This window comes from Manis javanica, chromosome 12 (assembly GCF_040802235.1).
Source record: "Manis javanica isolate MJ-LG chromosome 12, MJ_LKY, whole genome shotgun sequence".
Lineage (NCBI taxonomy): Eukaryota > Metazoa > Chordata > Mammalia > Pholidota > Manidae > Manis > Manis javanica.
The window spans coordinates 508,647-530,256 of record NC_133167.1 but is presented as its reverse complement, the minus strand read 5'-3'; the positions used below and the strand labels follow the sequence as shown (position 1 = coordinate 530,256).

The 21,610-nt window shown below is 55.3% G+C and overlaps 1 protein-coding gene across 4 annotated transcripts in view; it reads right to left on the bottom strand.

The window, feature by feature from the left end:
* The window catches only part of HDLBP (high density lipoprotein binding protein), a 69,496-nt gene that overhangs the window by 5,213 nt on the left and 42,673 nt on the right, over positions 1–21,610 (bottom strand). For 3 of the 4 annotated variants that reach the window (XM_037009559.2, XM_073217792.1, XM_037009558.2), the window contains exons 5-22: positions 20,671–20,886; positions 15,785–15,991; positions 15,450–15,665; positions 14,696–14,902; positions 14,420–14,527; positions 13,460–13,564; positions 13,037–13,115; positions 11,256–11,395; positions 9,751–9,855; positions 9,508–9,621; positions 8,548–8,634; positions 8,261–8,392; positions 5,299–5,517; positions 3,075–3,296; positions 2,771–2,989; positions 1,859–1,997; positions 618–665; positions 364–518 (exon numbers count right to left, since the gene is read on the bottom strand). In XM_037009559.2, the coding sequence (XP_036865454.1) occupies positions 364–518; positions 618–665; positions 1,859–1,997; positions 2,771–2,989; positions 3,075–3,296; positions 5,299–5,517; positions 8,261–8,392; positions 8,548–8,634; positions 9,508–9,621; positions 9,751–9,855; positions 11,256–11,395; positions 13,037–13,115; positions 13,460–13,564; positions 14,420–14,527; positions 14,696–14,902; positions 15,450–15,665; positions 15,785–15,991; positions 20,671–20,886 (2,718 nt within the window). The remainder of the gene's footprint in view (positions 1–363; positions 519–617; positions 666–1,858; positions 1,998–2,770; positions 2,990–3,074; positions 3,297–5,298; positions 5,518–8,260; positions 8,393–8,547; positions 8,635–9,507; positions 9,622–9,750; positions 9,856–11,255; positions 11,396–13,036; positions 13,116–13,459; positions 13,565–14,419; positions 14,528–14,695; positions 14,903–15,449; positions 15,666–15,784; positions 15,992–20,670; positions 20,887–21,610) is intronic. The other variant, XM_037009560.2, reaches the window with a different exon arrangement.

The following is a 21,610-nucleotide window of genomic DNA, read 5'->3' as shown; positions in this document are numbered from 1 at the left end:
CTGACCACCACTGCCTTTTACCTCTGCTCGTCTTCCCCCACAGCACATATCTGCCTCGACGTGGGATGGATACGTTTTTGTTTCTTGGTGGTCTGTTTGCACAGTGGAGGTGTGGCACACAGGCAGCCCTCAGTATTCACTGCCCGACTGACTTGCCCTGAAGCCTAACAGGCTAGGCAATGCCACTTGCAGAGGGGGAAGCTGAGGCTGGGGGTCATGATTCCCCTGCTGCCAGTGGGACCCTTGGCTCCCCACTCGCCCACCATGGTCAGGCCTGTGGAGCTCAGGAGGCTGGCGCCGTGCAGGGGCCAGGCCCTGGGTGGCTCTGTGCCCCACTGGCCTGAGCTCATCTACCGCACGAACCTCCAAGGCCTCCTTGGCAGCCTCACACTTTTCCTTCCGGCCAGAGATGATGATGATGTCACAGCGCCGTGGGGAGCCGGGGTCAGCCTCCCTGGTGTCTCGTGCCTCCCCGGCATCATCGCCATTCTCCTGGACAGGTGGCTCCACGCTGTGAACTGGGGACAGAGAAGAGGGGCAGTTCAACCCTGAGCACCCAGGCCCTGGGTGCCCCCCAGTCTGCGGCAGGCATGCCAGCCTCTGTTCAGGACACGTACTTGCAGCTCGCCTTCCACGAGCTGGGTGGGGGAGGAGGAGGACAAGGCCTGGACGGGAGGAGGTGCGCAGAGCAGACCGTTTGGGGCCTCGCCTGGGCGGGCATGGAGCTAGCCACCTCAAAGGCTAAGGGAGGCAAACAGGCGGACACACGGGAGGAGTGCGGAGCAGGGCCCACTGTTTGCAGGCAGGGGATGGGCACATGGCGCCCTGATGTGGAGCCGGTGGGGGGCACGTGCTTGAGCAAGTTAGGAGGAAGGAGCGAGTTAGGCAGGAGGGAAGAGAGCTCCAAACGGAGGCACATGGTGACAGGACACACAAGCTGGCCAGTGGGGGTCCCACAGCCACGCTGGGGACCACGTGTGCACAACAGACAGGAGAACAGTATCCATGGAGTGACACAAGCCGGGAGTCCATGTGATGTAAACAAACATGAGAACAAGTGAACAGTCCTGTGCTGAGCTGGGAAGGGGAGGCCCTGCAGGCGCTTTCAAAACCGGCAACATGTGAACATCGAGCATGATTCCGCAGGACCGATAACATTAGATGAATGTGCCAGTTACGGCAAATGGTCAAGGGGAATGTCTTTCCTCCTAGGAAGCAGCCACTACAGATATGGGACAGGCCTGAAGATTACACTCAAATGATTCAGAAAAAACAAGAGCGTGTGGAAAAAGGGGTGGGTGGGATGGCAGGTGCACCAGTCTACACAATTTTCCTTTAAGGGTGAAATAACATAAAATTAAGAAGTAAATATTCAAATGTAAAACAAATGTGATAATATGATTTCACTCATTTTCTACTCAAAACAGCAGCCTGTATTCTCAGGAAAACAGAGGAGCTTGTCACAGCCGTGACAAGAGGGTATGAGTGAGAGGACACGGGGGCTGCAGGGCTGCCAGCCAGTGAGGGGTCACAGCAGACAGACCACCAGCACAAACACACTTGGGGTGCACATACACAGGAGACGGGCGCACCAAGTCAGGTCTGAGACATAGCCAGATCCTGCTCAGGGACCCCTCAGCCCACTGGTCACCTCCCTGGCCATCCACCACCTCACCCGTCCCCAGGGACCCAAGCCCGGCACTCAGGGCTGAAGCACTGTCCCAGAAGGGCAGCCTGCACTGGGCCCAAGCGGGAAAGGACTTCCCAGGGCACCTGACAGCCGCTGCCACCACCTCTCCCCAGAACAGGATGGCTCACACGACTCCCACTCAGCACGGAGCTCACTGCAGGGACCCACCTGGGTTCTCCTCTCTGTCTGGGAATTTAATTTGAACATTATAGTCTCGAGTAATCTGCTGGATTCTGGAACCTTTGGGGCCCATGACAGATCGATGGAATTTCTGGGGTATAGCACACTCCATGGTCACCTGGGCTTCCTGGGGGACGCACAACAAGAAGAAAAAACAAAGGCAGAGGTGAACTGTTTGGGTAGATGCAGCTCAAACCACCTTCCTTTCGGTCCTCTACAGTCACTCGCAAGCACAGATGCCCGCATTTCCGGAGGTGAGTCTGGTGGCCAAGGCACACCAGGGGCAGGGCCGAGGGAAGGCCTCTCTCTGAAGTGTTTCCCAGAGACGCAAGTGACGATCGATGACACCCCCACACTGAACCACAGCAAAGCTCTGCCCGGAACAACGTCCCACTTCTCTCCAGCCAAAGGAGGGCCTCCCCACGGCACAGCTGGCGGCCCGTCAGGGCCCGTCCCAGGAAGTGGCCGCACCAGCCAGGTGCCAGGCACACACTGTGGCTGTGGCTACATGAGAGGCCCTGGGCTAGGTCTGGGAGGCCCTCGGGACCACGGGAGGGGAGTGCCGGGGACGAGGAGCGGGCTGGAGCCCTCCAGAGGCTGGGGTAGAAAACCCGACCCGGCTTCCCACGGCTTCCCATGGCTTTGATTTGATGGCTTCAATCTATGTTTTTTCTTTTGGGGACTGGAGGAGAAGGGCAGGAAGCTGGCTCCTTGCAGACTGTACTTTCAGACATTTTCAGACAGCTGCTGCTCGGAGGGAGCACATTCTCAGTGACTGCTGGTCAGATGGGACCAGAGAGCCCCCAGCCCACCCGGTCTGGCACGGCCTACAGCACACCCACCCGCGTTGCCCAGCAGCCATCGGGGCCGAGAGCCCCAGCGGGCCTCCCTGGTGCCTACCAGGTCCTCAATGATCTCCTGGATGCGCTTCTTGGCTGCTTCCACGCAGTCCTTGGCACCCTTGAGGGTGACTCTGTCACTCTGTGAGCCGGAGCGTGGGAAGCTCACCATCACCCCACCATACTCCTCCGCGATTTCCCGCAAGACCTGGCCTCTCCGGATGACAAAATGACGGTGGTGCCTGGGGTCCACGAGCATGCAGTCCTCAACCACGTTGTCCTGCAGCACGGAGGAGAGGAAAGGAAGTGGCCCCACCACGGGGCAGAGCAGGACACACTGAAGGCCTGGGCCCTGCCGGCCTTACCAAGTTCTGGATCAGCGCCTCCAGCTCCTTCTGTGCCTCCCTGACGGCGTCCTCCTTTCCTATGATTGTGATGAGGTCCTGGTCCTTGTCCTCGGCCGTGGGGAAGATGATGCGGGCTCCGGTGCTGTCGCGCACTTTGCGGATTTTCCCACCCCCCTTGCCGATGAGGAACTTGTGGTACTCTGGCTTGGCGCGGATGTCAACAGTGAAACTTCTGGTTTGCTGCAGAGGAGGAGCCCAGATGCACTTCCTGATGCCACCAGCCTGGCCCCCAAGCAGATGAGGGCTGGAGGACAGTGGTGTGGTGCAGGTCTCCCACACTGTTGCTCACGTCCCCCAGACAGGACTAACCAACCTCATCCAAACAAATGGGTGGGCACCCAGACAGTACCTGCACTGCCCACCTTGATGGTTAGGACACATGGCTATCAAGCCCCTGTCCTGCCACTTACCGGCAGTGACTGGACTTCTGCAGGCCACCCTCCACCTGCGAGGGACTGGTGGCCCGCACAGCATGAAGCCCGCACCACACCTGGCCACCCCCAGGCCGGGCCCCCCGCTCCTCCCAAAGCAGGCAGAGCACGCCCCTGTCCAGGCCTTCCCTGGCATGTGCTCCAAGTGAGCCCCCACACAGATGGCAAGCTACAAGACCAGCCACCAAGGTCCTCATCTGACACCAAGAGCCAGGGCCCAACAGAGGCCCCGCCATGGACACCAGCCCCACTGGCAGATGCGCCCAGGGCGCACACAGGGCCACACCCTTCCACGCACCTTGGGCCCACGGTGCCTTTTCTCTTCCCTTTCTCTTGCCTTCGCCCCGGCCACAAGCATGAAGGTCCCAAGGACAAAGTCGGCCAGGCGGACAGCGCACGACAGAACAGTGCTGCCTTTCAGTCTCACTGCCAAGGGGGTTCCACCCTCAGATACCCCCCACCAAAGAGCGACTCGTGAGAAAGCACGTGTCAGGCAAGCCCAGCCAGCAACACAATAAAGGGTTAAGACACAAAAACCAAGTGAGTTTACCCCAGAAAGACAAGGTTAAACATCAAGTAAGGGTGGGGGAGGAATCTAATATATACACTAAAAAAAGGAAAACCCTGGGATGCCAGTAAATGCAGAAAAGCCTGACAAAACCCACCCACACCCCCACCCCAGCTCCCAGCAAACTCAGCGACGAGGTCCCCTGCCATGAAGGCGCATCTGCGAAGTCGCGCAGCCCACCTCACACTCAAGAGCCAAGCACAGAGCATGGCCCCAGGTGCGCTGACGGGCAAGGGCATCCACTCCCACCGTGGCTATTCACTCAAAACCACACCGAGGCCGAGGCACCACGGTGTGACACAGGCACACAGACCAGAAAGAAGCACAACCGTCTACTCCCAGGTGGCAGGTCTGCCTATAGAACTCACAAGGATCCACGAGAAAAGCCGCTGGAACTATAAAGAGGTGAGGAAAACAAGGCCAATATACAAACCCAATATATTTCTGTAGCCACATTAACTGAAATCGAGACGAGTAAAAGCAGCACCTACTTACAACAGCACTAAGAACAAAATAAACGGAAAAAAACGTGAACACGCATTGCACGCTGGGAACTACAAACCACCAACACAGGTCACTTAAACTGAAGAGGTGATAGTTAGAAGATTCAAGACGCTGAGACGTCCATTCTCTCCAAAGCGACCTTCACGGTCAGCACAATCCCGTCCAAATCCAAGCAGGACTTCCGCCCTAGAAACCGGTAAGCTGGTCCCATAGTGCTTACGGGAAAGACAAAAGGTCCAGCCGAGCCAAAAGCAATTTAGGAACAGAGCTGACGGGCTCTCCGGAGGCCGGAACGGAGCAAAGTGCAGACACACAGAGGGGCTCTGACAAAGGGCCGAGACAGCCGACGGGGAACGGTGGGTGGTCCCAGCCAGGACGTATTTACTGCAGAGGTGGTCACATGGATGTGCGCTTGTCATGACTCATAACTACACATCAGGAAGGGAGAACTTCATTATACATAAACTATTCTTAAACAAAAGGGTGGGGGGAGCCCCAACAGCAGGTTTTCTACATTGTGTATGTGGCATTTGACCTAGAAAGGCCCTCACAGAGGGACATTAAGACGTGCTTTCCTGATTTGCCCCAGAGAAGGGGTGTTTGGAGTTCTCCAACATGAGGAGAGGATGGCCTGGCACGGACTCAGGGACCCACGCCCGCTGCCCAGGCTGGTGCCCACCTTCTCCTCCGCCAGGTGCAGAAGCTGTTTCTTGGCCTTCTCCACGTCTGAGGAAGGACCCCTGATGATGACGGTGTCGCTCCCCGAGCCTTCCACGGGGAAGTGGATGTGGACCCCGCCACACTCCTCCATGACCGAGCGGATCAGGCGGCCCTTGGTGCCGATGAGGGAGTTGTGCAGGCGGGCGGGGATGCAGACCTCCACCTCGGCTATGTTGGCCTGCAATCACAGCACGAGAGCCATGTCCACATGTGGCGAGGGCTGGAGACAAAGTGTGTGTCACAGTCTGCAAGGTGCCAGCACAGCAGGACCACACGCCGGTGCTGCACAGGCATGCACGCGGGGGTCAGCGCATAGGAGGGCCGTGTGTCACACCGAAACAGACTTTGCTTTCCCAGACCCTCCCTGGTGCTGCAGCAGAGACAGGTCCAAGATGCCTATGTGCCCACCTTTCCTACTAAACCCTTAGGCAAGGATTCTGCCCCCAGTCAAGGCATACTGAATGAAGCGATGGAGCCCAAGACACTGCAGACAGGAAGTGAACAAGAAAGGCCTACGACTGCCCCCTGGTCAAGCCCCTGAGTTGAGAACACAGAGCCGACAGTCTGGGAAGACGAAGGTGCCGAGGGCGGGTGGGTCAAAGCCCAGGAAGAAAGTGCGGCCTGCACAGAGACGCCCAAGAACAGGAGGCGGCACACCGCTGTCATGTGTGGAGACTGCCGAAGGCCAGCGAAGGGCCAGAGAGAGGCTGCAGTGCTCAGCCAGCCCTGCACACAGGCAGACTCCAACCTAGCACCCAGCAGCAGGAAACAGCCGGCCCAGATGAGGAGTGCTGTGACCCTACCTGACAGTCCTCACAGCCAGTCTGAGAGGAGCCTGCTGCTTTGAAGTGACCTAACAAAGCTCAGATTTTACAGGAACGCAGAAATATGCAGCACCCACCAGTCATCCTGATTAATGTCTGGCACGCAAAAAAAGCACCAGGCACACAAAGGAACAGGACAAAACTACTCGCAAGGAGGTAACAACAATGGAGAAGAGCCCAGAAAGGACCCCGATATTACAGCCAGTGGCCAACAGCACCGAGACAGGTACGGCCACTGCACTGCATATGGTCAAACGCTGGACGCGCCAACATAGAGCACGATTCAAACCCAACTCCTAGAGGTGAAAAGACTGCCTGAAATAGACAATGTGCTGGAAGGGATTACAGGCAGATTAGACACTGCAGAAAATTAATGAAGTTAAAACTAATGGAAAAAAATAATACTCTCCCCACCCTAGTAAGCATCTGGCCCAAACCCCAGAGCATCAGTGAGGGGTAAGATGCTTCCAGATGCCCGACACCAGGCAACTGGAGTCCCTGAGAGGGGGGCCAGGAAAACATACCAAGAAACAATGACCCAGATTTTCCCAAACCTGATGACAACTCTCAACCCAATATCCAAGTAGCTCCATCAACTCCAAACAAAGGAACACAAAGAAAACCACACCAAGATCCGTCATAACTTGCTCAAAGCTGGTGACACGACTGTAAAATCAGCCAGAGTAGAAGGCTAGTCTGTCTGTGCAGTGGAGCAAAGCAAAGACGGCTTCAGATCTCATCAGGAACCGTAAGCGATGACGGTGAGGCCGAGCCCCAAATGAAACTTAAGGCAAGTGCCAGCCACCTGAAGGCAGGGCCACGGGAGCTAGTGCCATAGCCGGTGGGGATGAACAGGGTGCGGCCACTTGGACAGTCTGGTGGTTTCTTATAAACCTAAACATATCTTCCTGCATGATCCGTGGCATCACTCATGGCTAAGCAGCAGAGGCCGACCTGAAAAGGCCACATGCTCCACAGTTCCGACTCCACGTCACTCTGAAAGGGGCAAACCACAAGGGCACAGGGAAAAGGTCCATGGCTGGCGTGGGTGTGGGTGTGACATACAGGCAGGGCACAGAGGGTACATTCACAGGGGCAGACAGGCAAGGATTTCCTAGTATTTAGATCACCTTAAAAATACAGTCAACACTACTGTAAGAACTTCGTATACTGGCCGATGGCAAACATGCTTAGGGCGAGCATTCGGCGATGCCCGCTACTGTCACGTCCATTGAAGAGGCGGACTGTCAGACTGAATGAAGAATCAAGCTGCCTAAATGAAGCCCACTTTAATATGAAAAACAGATTCGAGAGCCAGGAATACAATCAGGGGTAAGAGAAGTCACTGCATAATGACGTAAATTATATACTTGGGATGAGAAAGATGACGCCACTACAGTGAAAGGGTGACTGGGATGTGATGAAAATCCTGTTAATAAACTTTGACAATGTAGATGAAACAGAAAAGCCCTTGAAACACAAACTTCAAAGCTCAGGCAAGGAGGCAGACCCTGTACCCATGCCCCGAAGCACTGTGCGGCCACAGAGCAGCGCAGGGGTTTGCGGGACACCATGGCTGGCGGCTGCCCCTCAGGACCAGCCGGGGAGGCCGTCGTCGTCCAGAGAGCTGGCAGGACATCCTGACTCTGCTCCTGGGGCGGGACACGGAATCGGGGCACGTGGGGGCCTGGGCAGCGAGTGGGACAAGGCAGCACAGAAGGGGGCAGAGGCCATCTCGGGGGCAATGGGTATGTTCCTCCCCTTGGCTGTGGATATGACTCTGTGGGAGTACACATCAAAACCTAGCAAATTACCCTTTAAACACTTAATAGTTTCTTCCATGTAAATTTCTCAAAAATTGACAAGGAAACATCTAGCACCTTCATGACATGATGACTTCCATGTACCCACCCAAGCACCACGAGAGCTGAGTGGCGGGAAGCCTGCAGCAGGCCCAAACCCCAGACCGAGGCCTTCTCCCTGGTGAGTGAGGGCCACCTGCCCGCGGGCCTAAACCCCAGGCCCACGCCAAGGGAGCTGCTGAGGCTCCCACACCCGAGAGCCCGGTCAGCGCCTCTCCATTCAGCACCCCATTACCAGGTCTTTCTGGATGGACAGGATGCGGCTCCGGGCAGCCTCACAGTTGGCCCGCTTGCCGGTGATGACAATGGTCTCTGAATTGCTGTTCTCTGCTGGAAGGTCGATCTTGGTGTTGCTCTCTTCCCGAATCTACAAGAGAGCAGATCAGGAGAATCTGGCTTCTCAGCTGAGACAGAGCCCAGGGCTACGTGAGGCTCCCTCCCTCAGAGGTAAAGCCAGAATGGTGCAGGGCTACAGGGCAAGGCCAGAAGAGCCCACATTCAGGGGACAGACTGGCCAGTCACCTTTTTAATATTTGCACCTCCTTTCCCAATGATGTTCTTGTGGAACTGTTTGAAGATCGGGACAGAAATCGAGTAGCTGTTTTCCACCTTAAAATGAGAGAGATGGCACAATTAACTGTCACACTAAAGTCAAGTACCCCTTCTGTCCCCGAAGGCCATTTGAGGCGACAGACTCTGTCCCACCATCTGGTCTTCCAGGGTCTATCATGAGGACAGGTGAGATGACTCAGCCAAGCTACCCTGGCATGTCCTTGTCAGCAAACACAAAGCCCTTCATGAACAGCAGCGACAGAACCTGCCATGTGTCAAACGCACGTGCTACGATCCAGAGGCACTCTGGAGCGGCCAGGTGCCCTCCTCTAACACTCGGGGTAAGAGGGACTCCATGCCACACCCAGGACCAGAGCTGGCTGAGAGCAGGGAGAGGCCAGGACACACAAAGGGGCACACAGGCCCCACAGCCCCAGGTAGCCGAGGAGCTCAGCGCAGGGGCCACCCCACTGGCTTGCTGCAGTGATACTGAGCTGAGCCCACCCCCGAAACTGCGGGAAGCACAGGCTTCCTGCAGCCTTCCCACTGATCACACCCACACTGGCAAACTCGTCCTTCACTCCAGGTCTTGAGGAAGCTAACAGGCCAACAAGTAACTCCTCAGCTCCTGTGTAACTGGCTCTCCTCACTGCATGGGACAGTTCCTCACCCAGGTATCTGAAGACCCCCCTAGTAAACAAGCTGGCCCAGCACAGGAAATGGGGCCTGTCCCACTCTGACCCCACAACACACTGATGTCTGCAGCCATTTCCATCAGACCAAACACCAGGTGCTCAGAGACGACATCGCTGCTTGCTCTCAGGCCCCGAGGAGGCAGAGGCACCCAGTGTCCTGAAGCCAGGGCCCCAGCCCCCGGCCATCATGGTGCCAAAGCAGTGCCACAGCACAAAGGATGAACATGTCCCCTACCAGATCTGCCACCATCTTCTGCATGTATTTTGTGCATTTTTCCACCTCATTCTTCGGCCCTCTGAGTTGGACAATATCACTTTTTTGTGCTGGGTCTGGAAAGTTGATGATAACCTAGGAAGAAACCATCAGGAGTCTGAAATCCATTAGTGTTAAGACTGGATTCCAAAATCCTGAGACACTGATCCCCCAGTGCCAATCAGATCACCCCTAGTGCTAAAAAGAACACCCTTGGGAAATTACCTCTGGGAATTTGTCGCGGATTTCACGGATCCGTTCACCCTTCTGCCCAATGATTGTGCGATGAAATCTTTGCTCAATGATTAGATCCTTGGTACGCTCGTTTTCCTAAAGACACAGTTGAAGCAGAGGATGTCATCGGTGTTAAACCAGTGAGCAACTCCCCCTCACACGAGGCGTCTGAGAGCCCTGGGGACCAGGGTACAGCCCAGCACAGGCTGAGCAGTCGCGAGGTGGCACCCAGGTGCAGCCCTGAAGCACCCCCTTACAGGAGGAGCACCAGTTACGGGGTGCCTGCTCCCTCCAGCAGCCACCACGCTGCCCGCATGTTGATCTTCTACACGAAGCACAGTGAGAAGTGCTGGACCTCAGCCCAGTGCGCCTGTGGCACCGCAGGTTCCGGGGCCTTCCTCAGCACTCCGCCTGAACGAGCACTGAGGGCCACAGGCCTGAGCACCTGCACAGCCTAACCCCCCCCCCTCCGGGAGGTGGGCAGCACTTCCCCGTGCAGGATAATGAACAGCCCTGACAGGCACTGCACCACCATGGTGTCCACCCTCTTCCAAGGCCCCAGTGACACAGCAGCAGCAACACAGGACACAGAGCTGCAGCACAAGGCAGAACACCTCGGCCAAGCAGCATTCTGAAGGATTCTGAAAGACGGATGACTGGCATGAGGTGGGCAGGACAAGGGTTCAGCAGGGTGGTGTAGGCACCAGATACTCCAGAGACAGGGACCCTGGCCAGCAAGGAGCTCAGGGATGTCACAGGGCAGTGGAAAGTGGAATCTACACCCTAGATTATAGCTGAGAAAGGTGACAACTGGGAAAACTGGGTGGGAGACTCCCCAGGCATGCACAGGTGCTGGGCGGCGGGGCCTAGGTGCACAGCAGCAAGCCCTGGGCTGCTCCTCACGGGCCTTTCTGCCCTTCTGCACAGGCCCACGCTTAGCCACAGCACTCAGGTGGTATTCTCACCCGTTCTTACAGGTACCCAGGAGACTGGCACATGCAGCCAAGGTTGACAATCATGTGACATGGTTATCTGCACTTGACTCAGGGTCAGGAAAACGTGCGTGTCCTTGCAGTTGAGCCCAGGGAGAGCAGCACGTTCCCCTGGGAGGAGGGGTGAGGCCCCACCTTGGCTGGCAGAGTAAAACACAGTGAGTGTTCTGACCCTGACTGCGCCTGAGAATCACCCGGGTACCTGTAAGAACCCAGAGGAGTCCATCCCAATCCCTGTGCTCGACAACTGGGCTTCACAGATCCTTGGGTTTGGCCCAGGCCAGGAACCCTGCCGCAGAGCCCCAGCATCTCCCAGCACAGCAGGCGCGGCCCAGCGACCTGAGGAGGACCCAGGAAGCATGGCCGCTGTGACAGACTCCGCTGGATCCAACAGGAGGGCAGGCGACTCGGTCCTTCACGACTGCCTGCAGACCGCGCTGCCCCACAGGGGCGGCTGACAGGTGAGCACTCGCGGCCTCCGGAGGCACCGGCTGAAGGACTTACCATGCGAGAGGCCAGCTCCAGCAGCTCCCGCTTGGCCTGCTGCACGCCCTGCGGGTCCCCCTCGATGCGGACCAGGCTGCTCTTCTCGCTGTCAGGAGGGATGCGCACGGACACCTTGTACTGGTCTTTGATTCTGTTTACTGAAGGGTACAGAGAAATCCCTTTTGGGCTCAGCATCTGTGACACCCCACCGATGACCAGCCACATGATGGCATGGGGCTAAGACCCCAAACAACCTCATCAGCCTCCCCACAGACAGAGATGATGGTCAGACCTCCAGAGCACAACTGCCCATTTTCTCAAGTGAGCCAGGTGTGCCCTGTACCAGCTGACCACGTGCTGGCACTGCCCCTCAGGCTTCAACAGCTGGGCTGCTCAGAGATGGGGATGTAGCTGATGTGGGGCGTGACTGGGGCTTTAGAATAGCCGAAAGAGCTCAGGTGTCTGTGATGGAAAGACACATTTGGAAACTGCTCTCAAGTAAAAAAGAACTGCTTGCTCTCCAAAAATAACCATTAAAAATCAGTAGCCCTCCCATGCGACAAGTCCCCCGTGAGCACTTTCGAGCCCCAAGGAGGCCGTGCCGCTGCCGAGAGGCTCCACTGTCAGTTCAGACCAAACTGAGCTCTTCGCTGACTTTGCAGAACAAGTGTAGGTTGAAAACCTCTTCCTGTCACTGTCTGGACAGAGCCCAGTGCCCATGTCAGAGAGCCAGGTCCCCACAGCTGGAGAAGTGTCATCACTAGGAAACCAGGTGGGCATTTTGCCCAGTGTGCAGTACGGGGAGCCACGCTCCTTAGAGGGTCACCAGACGCTCAGGAGCCGATGAACTGCTCCAAGGTGGAACCGCACAGGACAAAAGCCACAGGCACAGAAACCAGACGACAGATCTCAGATCATGAAAGAGGAGGTGGGTGGGCAATGGAACCAGAACACAGAGCAGACACAGTCCCTGGACCACACCGAGCGGCCCTGCGCGTCCTCATGTCTAAGAAAACACCACGACGAACCCAAACAAAAACCAGCGAGAAAGATGGACAAAAGTCGGCTTCTGGTGCACAGTCCAGGCAGCACTGTGAGTACTGTGGGGGCCGTCCACAGGTGCGGACTCCCCCTGACACTTCAAGTGGCCCCAGACACAACCCTGGCAGCCAGCAAGGCAGAGGTGCCCAGCTTGACCTCGGACAGGAAATGGACCGCAGAGGGCAAGAACTGAAGGGGTGTGCTCACAGAGGCACCATGTCCACACCAGCGGGACCCTGCAACTCAGGGGAGACCCCAGAACAGGGTCCTCTTGCCTCCCAACAAAGGAAACACATGAGCCAGAGCTGTGTTCAGAACTAAGCACCATGATGGACAACAGCCTTCCAGTCAAACTGACAAAGGAGCGGCTCTTACAGCCCCCTGGGATTCCAGCACAGTGCCCACGTAACGTGTACTATGGCGCCCCACAGCCGTGCTGCCAGTCTGACCTTGACAAGTCCAACGCTGGACCCAGGCTGACAGCTTTCTACTTGCCCAACAGACAGCCTCTCCCTGCCCCCTGTGTTGTCTGACTTGGCCATTCTCAATCTCTTATTCCCCAGGCCCCAGGTTCGGGTGTGCTCGGCAGGGAGGCCTGGCTGCAGGGGGAAGGAGGGAATCCTAGGGCCCCTACGGCTACGCAGGGGACCCAATCAGGTTCCCTGCGTCCACCTCCAGACCGACCACGGCCCGAGGAGGAGACAAGGATGCTCAGAAGCCTCAATGCCTTCACACCGCACACCGCGAGCACCACTCACTGTTAGCTCCGCTCTTCCCGATGAGGTGCCTGTGGAACTTGTGGTCGATGTTGATCTCCACATAGTCCATCCGGTTAATCTACGGGAGGAGCAGAGCGGCCCACGGACAGGCGTCAAGGCCATGAGACGCGCTGGGGGCTGGGGCACCGGCCAGAGCTGGAGTCCAGAGGCCGGCGGCTGCTGGCTTCTCGCTCTCCGGCTGCTAGAACTGTTGTGAAGTTGTCCTTCTGGCACCTTGGAAGGTCCCTCTTCAAAATAAAGGTCTCCTCTCTCCACACCTCTCCCGCCCCTGGCCAGCCTATCTCTGAGTCTGTCAGCAGGCAGCCCTCCACCCCTGCGCCCGCCCACAGGGGGTCTGCGGGAAGCACTGGGATCAGAGCCCCTCACTCCAGCGGCACCTGTGGTCCTCGGAGGGGCGCCTACCAAGTCCTTGACCATGGCTTCGATCTGTTCCTGGGCCACGCTGACATCCTCCGTGGGGCCCTCCAGGGTGATCCTGTCCTCGCCCTCTGTGAACTCGATGTGAACCTGCCGTGCCGGAGTGAGGACAGAGGCGGTCAAGATGGAAGCACAGTGGCAGTGCCCTCCGAGCCCAGGGCGCTGGCTGATCCAAAACTGCACAGACCCCACGAGGAGCTGCAGGGGTCGGGGTGCCCACAGCTCGGACACTAAGCACTGTGGTCTAATCACCTCCTTCACCAAAAATGGGGACTGCAAGATGCTTCACCATGCCTGCCTCCAAAACCACTCATGCAAAGCGACGCCAGTGCCCAGTGCTCACAGCTCCAGGGCTGCCCCCGCTCAGTGTGCTGCCTCCTCTGGTCTCATACAGAACGAGACGGTAACAGGGATGAGATTGTAATCCATGAAGACCTGCCCCCTGGTAAGGAGGTGGTGACGTGACAAGGACAGGAAAGGGGACTGGCCCTGTGGAGCAGTGGCAGCTGCTTGGTGGGCCAAGATGCAGCTCACAGGAAAGCCACCTGGCGGCAGCCTGCCCAGCACAGGGGTGTGGGGGAGGACGTGCTCAAGTGCACCATCCTGTCTCCTCTGGAAAACTGGGAAGACCTCAAGGACAACACAGGATGAAGGCCCACTGACCCCACACCCTGCAGCACTGCACACAGGCCTGCTCGTCAGAGCTTACAAACCACGTTCTACAAAATACCGTCAAACCTAGAAATATACATTCTCTCTGGTTACAAAGACCAAAAGATGACACAGACGTTTTAAAAATCTTATTCTGCTCTTCCTTAGCTAATCACGGAAGCTGAATGTCACACAAAGCTGGCTTCTGAAAAATGTGCCAGTTTCCAAAGTGCCCACAGGACAAACAGCACAGCACAAGGCCAACTGCCCGGCAGGCCGACGGTGCGCGCGTACCTTTGGCATCTGCTGGGTGATTCTGGCCAGGTTCTGCCCTTTCTTGCCGATGATGAAACGGTGAAGCCAGGAAGGAGCAGAGACAGAGGAGACCGCGAAGCTGTTGGCCTGGGAACACAAGGGAGGCCTGTGGGTTTGCTGCGCATAGTCACACAGCGGCCAAAGCCAGGCCACCCCGGGGTCTGGGGGCGGGCGAGCACCCCACCATGTGCTGCGGGGCTGTACCCCCGCCCCAGGACCGCTGCCAGGAGCCCGTGCCAGGGGAGGGGCACTGACCTTGGCGTAGACCTCTGTCAGGGCCTGCCCTAGCTTTTCGGGCTCCCCTCGGAGAATCACCGTCTCGGAGATGCTGTCTGAGGGCGGCATCTCCACGGAGACCCCGGTTCTTTCCAGGATCTCCTGCAGGGAGTTGCCTTTGGGCCCGATGACATATTTGTGCTGGGATTTCTTCACCTCCACCGCGATGGTTGTGGTCTTCTTTTTCTAAGCGAGAGCACGGTGAGTGTCAGAGGGGCGGGCGGGGACAGACTGCTGCTGCCAGAAGGGCGGGGGCAGGGCGCAGGGCCCCGAACCGCAGCGGCTGAGGCTTATGACACTCCTCAGACAGGCCTCTGATCAAGGATTGGTTTTCTCCTCAAGACTACCTGAGAATTTAAGTCAAGGCAAGACTGGTCACTGTGACTTGGAAGAATGGAAAATCAAGTCCCATTCCCAAATAAAGGGACATGCTGCAGACCTCAAGCCCACCAATGTCATGGGCCAACGGCTCACTCTAAGACCAGCTCTGAGTGGCAGCCAGCCCCCAGGCAGCCCAGTCCAGGGCAGGGCAAGCGCGGGCAGGGACCAGGCGGCAGCCGGCCTAGCAGAGCTCTGACCCTGTTCCAGAGTCGGGGCCGGGCTCACATCCTGACTGGGGAGGCAAGCTCTCCAGGGATAAAAGGGAAGGAAGGGGCAGGGGGGGCCTACACCCCGGCTCCAGACCACAAGCCCCGGCCTCTGTTTCTGCCTATGGGCCCCTCCTCAACCTCACCTTCTCCTCATAGATCTTCTTGATGCGAGCCACAGCCTGAGCCAGCTGCTCCTTCTCTCCAGTGAAGACGATTTCTGTCCGGTTGACGCTGGGCGGTGGGATGTTGATGCGCGTCCCTGTTTCCTGCATGATCTCACCGACAAGTCGATTGTAAGGCCCCGCGATGAAGGGGTGGAATGCCTTCTCCACCTCGAGCCTCTCCACGGCACGTTTGTCCTGGGAAGGGAAGGACGGAGCATGAGAACACAGCCCTGGACACCAATGGAGGACACACAGGACTTCTAGTGGCCAGAGCCCAGGCTGCTGCACGCCCACCATGCCATGGCTGGCCTCACCTGCTCTGCAGAGATGAGCAGGACCTCGTGGCGAGCTTTCTCGATGCCCTCTTTGGTGCCAGTGATCCGGATCTGATTGCTGGCATCATCTGGGCGCGGGATCTGGATTTTGGTTGCAGTTTTTAGCTCCAAGTCTTGCAGTTTCTCTCCATTTTTGCCAATAACAAAGCGATGGTGTTCTTTGGGAATGGCAACAGTTGCTGAGGCCTACGACAGGATGAGAACCAAGACTAAGAAAAAAATTTTTTTATAGGTTCCAAAAAAGCAAATTTCTCTGATATTATGCCTGGCTGGAATACCATTCTTACCTAGCCAAATCCCCCCACGCCTTTAGAATAGTCTCAGGTTAAACAGCACCTTTTAGGGGAAGCCTGCCCTGACCCCCAGGCTACAGTAAGTCCACGTGTGCTACGTTCCCATGGCCCCGAGTCACACCTTCAGCTGTCATGACTGTAAGAGTGGTCATTTGTGCGATGACTCTTTGGCCTAGCGGTAGACATCGTGAGGACAGGCATGTGTAAGAGCGCTGTCTTCTTTTCCACTTTAATCCCTAACGCCCTGGTAGGACACAGCGAGAGAGCAGCCGGCACGGAGCTGCTGCTACCTGGTCGTGAGCTCTCCTTCCTGCCTCGCTCATCCCATCTGAGGAGATAAACGGAAACAACCCACCCCTCCATCCAAAGAGTCAAACTGCCAGAAACTAAGCAGCTTCCTGAGGTCACAGGAAAATGTGAGAGGAAAAGGGGTTTCCAGGCCTCCTAACTGTACAGAGAAGCCATCTACAAGAGGACTTAAAAAAAAGGGAAAGTATTAAGGTTCCCAACACTGGTGCAGCAGAAAGTCACGGGTCAGCCGGCTTCCCTTTGTCGCAAGGGACATAACTATATAGTGGACAATTCAACAACAGAAACATTATACACAGAAGCAATAAAAAAGTGTCCTTACTTCCCAACTAGCACAGAAAAGACCACCAGCTTACACACTATGGTCAAACGAGGCTTATTCAAAAATGGTTCACTATTAGAAAATCCATTTCTATAATTCATCATAGGGGGAAAATCACATGATCATCTCCACCAAATTTAAATCTATTCATGATAAAAATGTGCAAGAAGGTAGAAATCAATGGATGTATTCCTTAAATATGACAAGATTAACGGCTCACCCCTAAACATCACAGTGTGAACGCATGGGCTCGCCTACACATGGACCTTTCTCAATAACTACACGGGAAAACTTTGTGGAGATTTGCAGTGACTTGAAAAAACACCTTTCTGTAGCTTACTTTATTCTAAGAATAAAATACGTAATACATATAACAAACACAATTTGTGTTAAGTGGCTGTTTATTGTCACTGGTAAGGCTTCCAGTCAAATGAGGCACTTAGTAGTAAAGTTTCTGGGGAGTCAAAAGTCAAGTGCGGATTTCTGACTGCACAGGGAGGTGGGCACGTTACTTGCACTGCTCAAGGGCCAGCCACACTTCATGGGAGAGTGGCCCGTGAGGCTGTGCGCTGCCCACACCCTGCTGAACCTCCCTTGAGAGGAGACGCGAGAGCAGGCGCGAGGGCACACAGCGGACACAAGGGCTGGACTGGGAAGAGGTGTGTGACTGCACACCCAGGAAGCTGGGGAAACCACTACTGTATTCACTTCTTACTGTCTCCAACAGGAAGAACACTTAGAATCCAGAAGTCAACAGCTTCATTTAACTGACACTAACAACAGCTGAAGATAGAGTGGGAACGATGACCACTTCCCAGAGGCCAGAGCAAAAAAAAAAAAAAAAAAGGCCATGAAGCAGCTAGATGCGAAGCCCAAAGAGTGGGACCTGTGTGTGTCGGGAATCAGACACACCCACCCAAGGGCTCTGCAATCTTAAGCAAAAAAGTGGACTTAAAGTTTGTATGGTAGGAAAAAGGACAGAGGGGACAGGAAAGCCCTGAGAAAGAGTAGTTGAGCAGGGGTGGCAGCTGTGTCAGACATCAGAACAGGACACTAAGCACAGAGACACAGCAGCAGGGCAGCAGTGAAAGCCCAGGACAGACCCACTTAATATGAAAACTCAGGACTGGATTAAACAGCCTCTCAGGTCATTAGGGGAAACTCTCAAAAAATGGTGCTGACTCCATAGTCTGTACCTTGCACCATTCTCAGTAAGTTCCAACAAATCAGTGATTGGAAGCATACCCTTAACAAGCACCAGAGAAAACAAAAACCAACTTCCTTACAACCCACAACTGAAAAAAAGTTTTCCTAACAATGGCTCAAAATAACAAGATCAATGAACTTGACTACCCAATAGCTTTCACACAGCAAAACACAAAGATCAAAAAACGAATGGCGCAGGAACCATTCCTTGTGACGTGCACTGCCGATGAATGGTTTCAGGAGCCTGAGTCACTGAGCAAGATGGAGAACTTGCAGGTGACAGAAATGCACCCATGACCAGCCCATGCGCAGAGAAATGCAAGGTGCTCCAGGCACTGAAGATGCTCAGTCCTGCTCATCATAAAATGAAAATTACATGTACACCCAGCTACCTCCCAGATTGACAAAACTCCAAGTGTTTGAAGGGTCAGACAAGGCTGTGGCTGTCACGACAAAATCACATCTGTGGTTACCCTCTGACCCAGCCATCATACTTCTAGGAAGCCACCCCGAGATATGCTAGGTGAGAGGACAGCTCTTGCACAAGGCTTTCATCTTTACTGTGACGTGGTCTGTAACAGCCCGTCAGGAAGGCTCCCAAACGCTTGGCAGCAGGGACGCGTGACTGAGCTGCAGCACGCAGCCACGTACAGGAATCAGGCAACCACTATCTGCTGCTGAGAGGGCGCCACCAGAAAACGGGCAGGAGGAAACCAGGGCACAGAGCACTTCAGTATGACAGTAAAGGCTGATGGTGGTGCCCCGGCAGGGGAAGGACGGGACGGGGTGAGCAACGACAGTTGAGCACGTTTTAAATAATTTTCAAAATTGAAAATAAACTAGAACAAATGAACCTAAAATACATCAAGATGACCTAAACAGAGACTTACTTCAAATGATTTTAAAAACCGACTACTTTTCTACTTAATTAGAAGTATCAGTCTGAACTCACATGGCTTCATTCTAGAAATGTCAGAGTTCTTAGACAAACAGCTGATCTCAGGTCTGTGGGAGGAAATGGTTAAGGTGAGTCCACACAAACCCCTCCGAGTTAGAGACTAGGAAGTGACCAAAGATGAGCAGTCATGTCTGAAAGCTGCAGGTGCCAACCTGAAGGGGTTCCCACTGGCCAAGAGGAGGCAATTTCAGCGTAAAGGATGACAAATAAACCCATCAGAAATTCCTGATGACACTAAAATGATGATACCAGAGTACCTATTTATTCTAAACATTTAGGGGAGAAGGATCAGTTACTTAACCTGAAGTTGCCACTTGAATTGCTGGAGGAGGAAATTCCCCACAGGAATCCCCAGGAATGCAGAAGGGAGAGGTCTCAAGGCCACCGCCCGCATCCCGATGAGCTCAGGGAGTGATCACATGACCCAGCTATGAAGCACAAGGGGCCGGCAGTAGCTGTGGGCGGGCCTGGCAGAGACCCCCAAGTCCAGTCTCGGAACCACCGCCAAGGACGCAGCAGTGCCCACGGGTGGATATGGAACCAGTCAAGCCTCCAGACCTAACCACCAGCTTTACAGGAGTAGTAATGGCCAGTGCGACAGGCCGAATACCTGCCTGTCTCAAGAAATCAGTAGTAGGAAAGGAGGGGCAGGGCCTGCTGAGGAATGAGCGGAGGGGAGGCGGGTAAGCACAGGCCGCCGGCAGCCTCCTCTGCGGGCTGCTGGGCACCGATCAGCCTGGAAACATCTTTAAGATACTGAGGGAAGTCCACATACAGACTGGGTGGAACACAGATAGACTATGAAATTGCTATTAATTTTAGTAAGTGTGTTTGTGTCTGGGATTTGCTTTTAACGGGGGCCAGAGGGAGTGGAGAAGGTCTGGGAAGGTTGCCTTCAAAGTGTTCTCTCCTCAGCCAGGGCTCAATCACAAAGTATTTGGATATTCACACACCAGCAAATAAAAGCAAGTCCTCAAGCTTACTATGCACCAGACACAATGAGAAGCAATTTACACACATTTTCAACTTCCCACATTTAATGATTTAATTCTCTGAGGCTGGTGGGGTTAGGGACTATCCTAAGACCCCATGTGGCTACGTGATGGATGGGATCACACAGGGCTCCTCCTGCCCCTTGGCCCATCTTCTAAGCACACTGCAGAGCCAGCAACCCTGTGAGCTCATAGGCTTGGCGGCAGGCAGGACTGGCCCCCGTGTAACTAACTCACTGGAAGCTCTGTCTGTCATGTGACATTTCACGCTCCCCGCGTCTCTTGGTCTTTAAGTGGTGCTGCTTCGGAAAAGTGCACCACATTTATTTGTTGCAGTGGCTCCCAATTAACTTCTGAGTGATGGTATCAGACTGCTAATGACTATGTAACTGGTTTAAAACAAACAAAATCTCAACTTGCAATCTCTATGTTGGAGGCCTGGAAATGTGTATTTAATAGTAAACACGCTCAAGGATTCCCCCACCTTGCTCTGGGAACTGCCATCTGCACCCATGTCCTTATGACACTATGCAGCAAGCTCCGTGTCTTCTACGGCTCAAACTCCGGGATGAGCCTTTAATTTCAGGTTATTCAGCCAAATAACTAAAATGGTAGGTGTCCCAAGCTATTACTGATTTAGTGGCTTTTCACTTAAAATGCCGGGAGGCTCTAAATGTTGTCATTCTACCTCCGAACTATGGTGGGTCTGATGAGGTCTGAGCTTTGTCCCAGGAACCAGCAGCACTGTGTCCCCCTCGGGAGGACCGGATCTGGGGAACTCCTACCTGAGTCTGCAGCCGGGCGACAATGTCCTTCCGGGCTTTCATGACAGCGTCCAGCTTCCCAGAGACCATGATGGAGAGGCCTTGGTCTTTGGCGAGAGACAGCTCCAGGTGAGCACCAGTCCTCTGCATGATCTCGAGACAGATTTTCGCCTGTTCACCTTCTCCAAACTGGTTCATGTCCTTGTATTTTCTCTCCTCCAGGGGTACATGGAACACCTGCTCAGAAAAGGTCAAAAAGGGAGGGGTCATAGAGCAAGAAGACGGGAAGGACATTTGAGTCCTGGCACTGAGCACAGGGTGGAGAGCACGAGTCTCTTCACTAAGCACCACCACGCACTACTCTGAGGCTGGCGGTGCACTTAAGGCCAGAGCACCCAAGGCCAGGAGGCTGATGCTTCGGTGTGGAGAACCGCCGCTGAGGCAGAGGAGGAGCTGGGGAGCATCTGACAGCAGCAAAGTTCAGAGAAGGACACAAACAGGCGGGTGAGGGAGGTGCTGGGGCAGGGCCCAGAGGGCCTTCTGAGACAGCAAGGGCCCTAACACGGAGGCTGCCAGGAGCAGTGCGGGCAGAGCCGGGAAGGAAGGGCTGGATCCCAGCACCCCCTGCAGCAGGAGGAGAGGGCAATGACGGACTTCAGGCAGGACACATCCCCAGTGCTGACTCGGGGTCACCCTGGCTGCTCTGCGAAGAGGCTGAGCAGACGGTGAGGGTGGGAGGAGGAGGAGCCAAGATGACTCCCAGTTCTGGGCCTGGACCACGAGGCGGAAGGAAGTGCGTTCAACAAATCAGGAAGACTGGGGAGAAACCAGCTCCATCGGGGACCCCCCTAGCAAGATGGGAAGATCCAGCAAGATGCAACACCGTAAGCAGACATGAATTCAGAGAGAAGTGCTGGGCCTGCCAGCACCCCCGGTTCAGGTGACAGAGGCAGGTGTCATG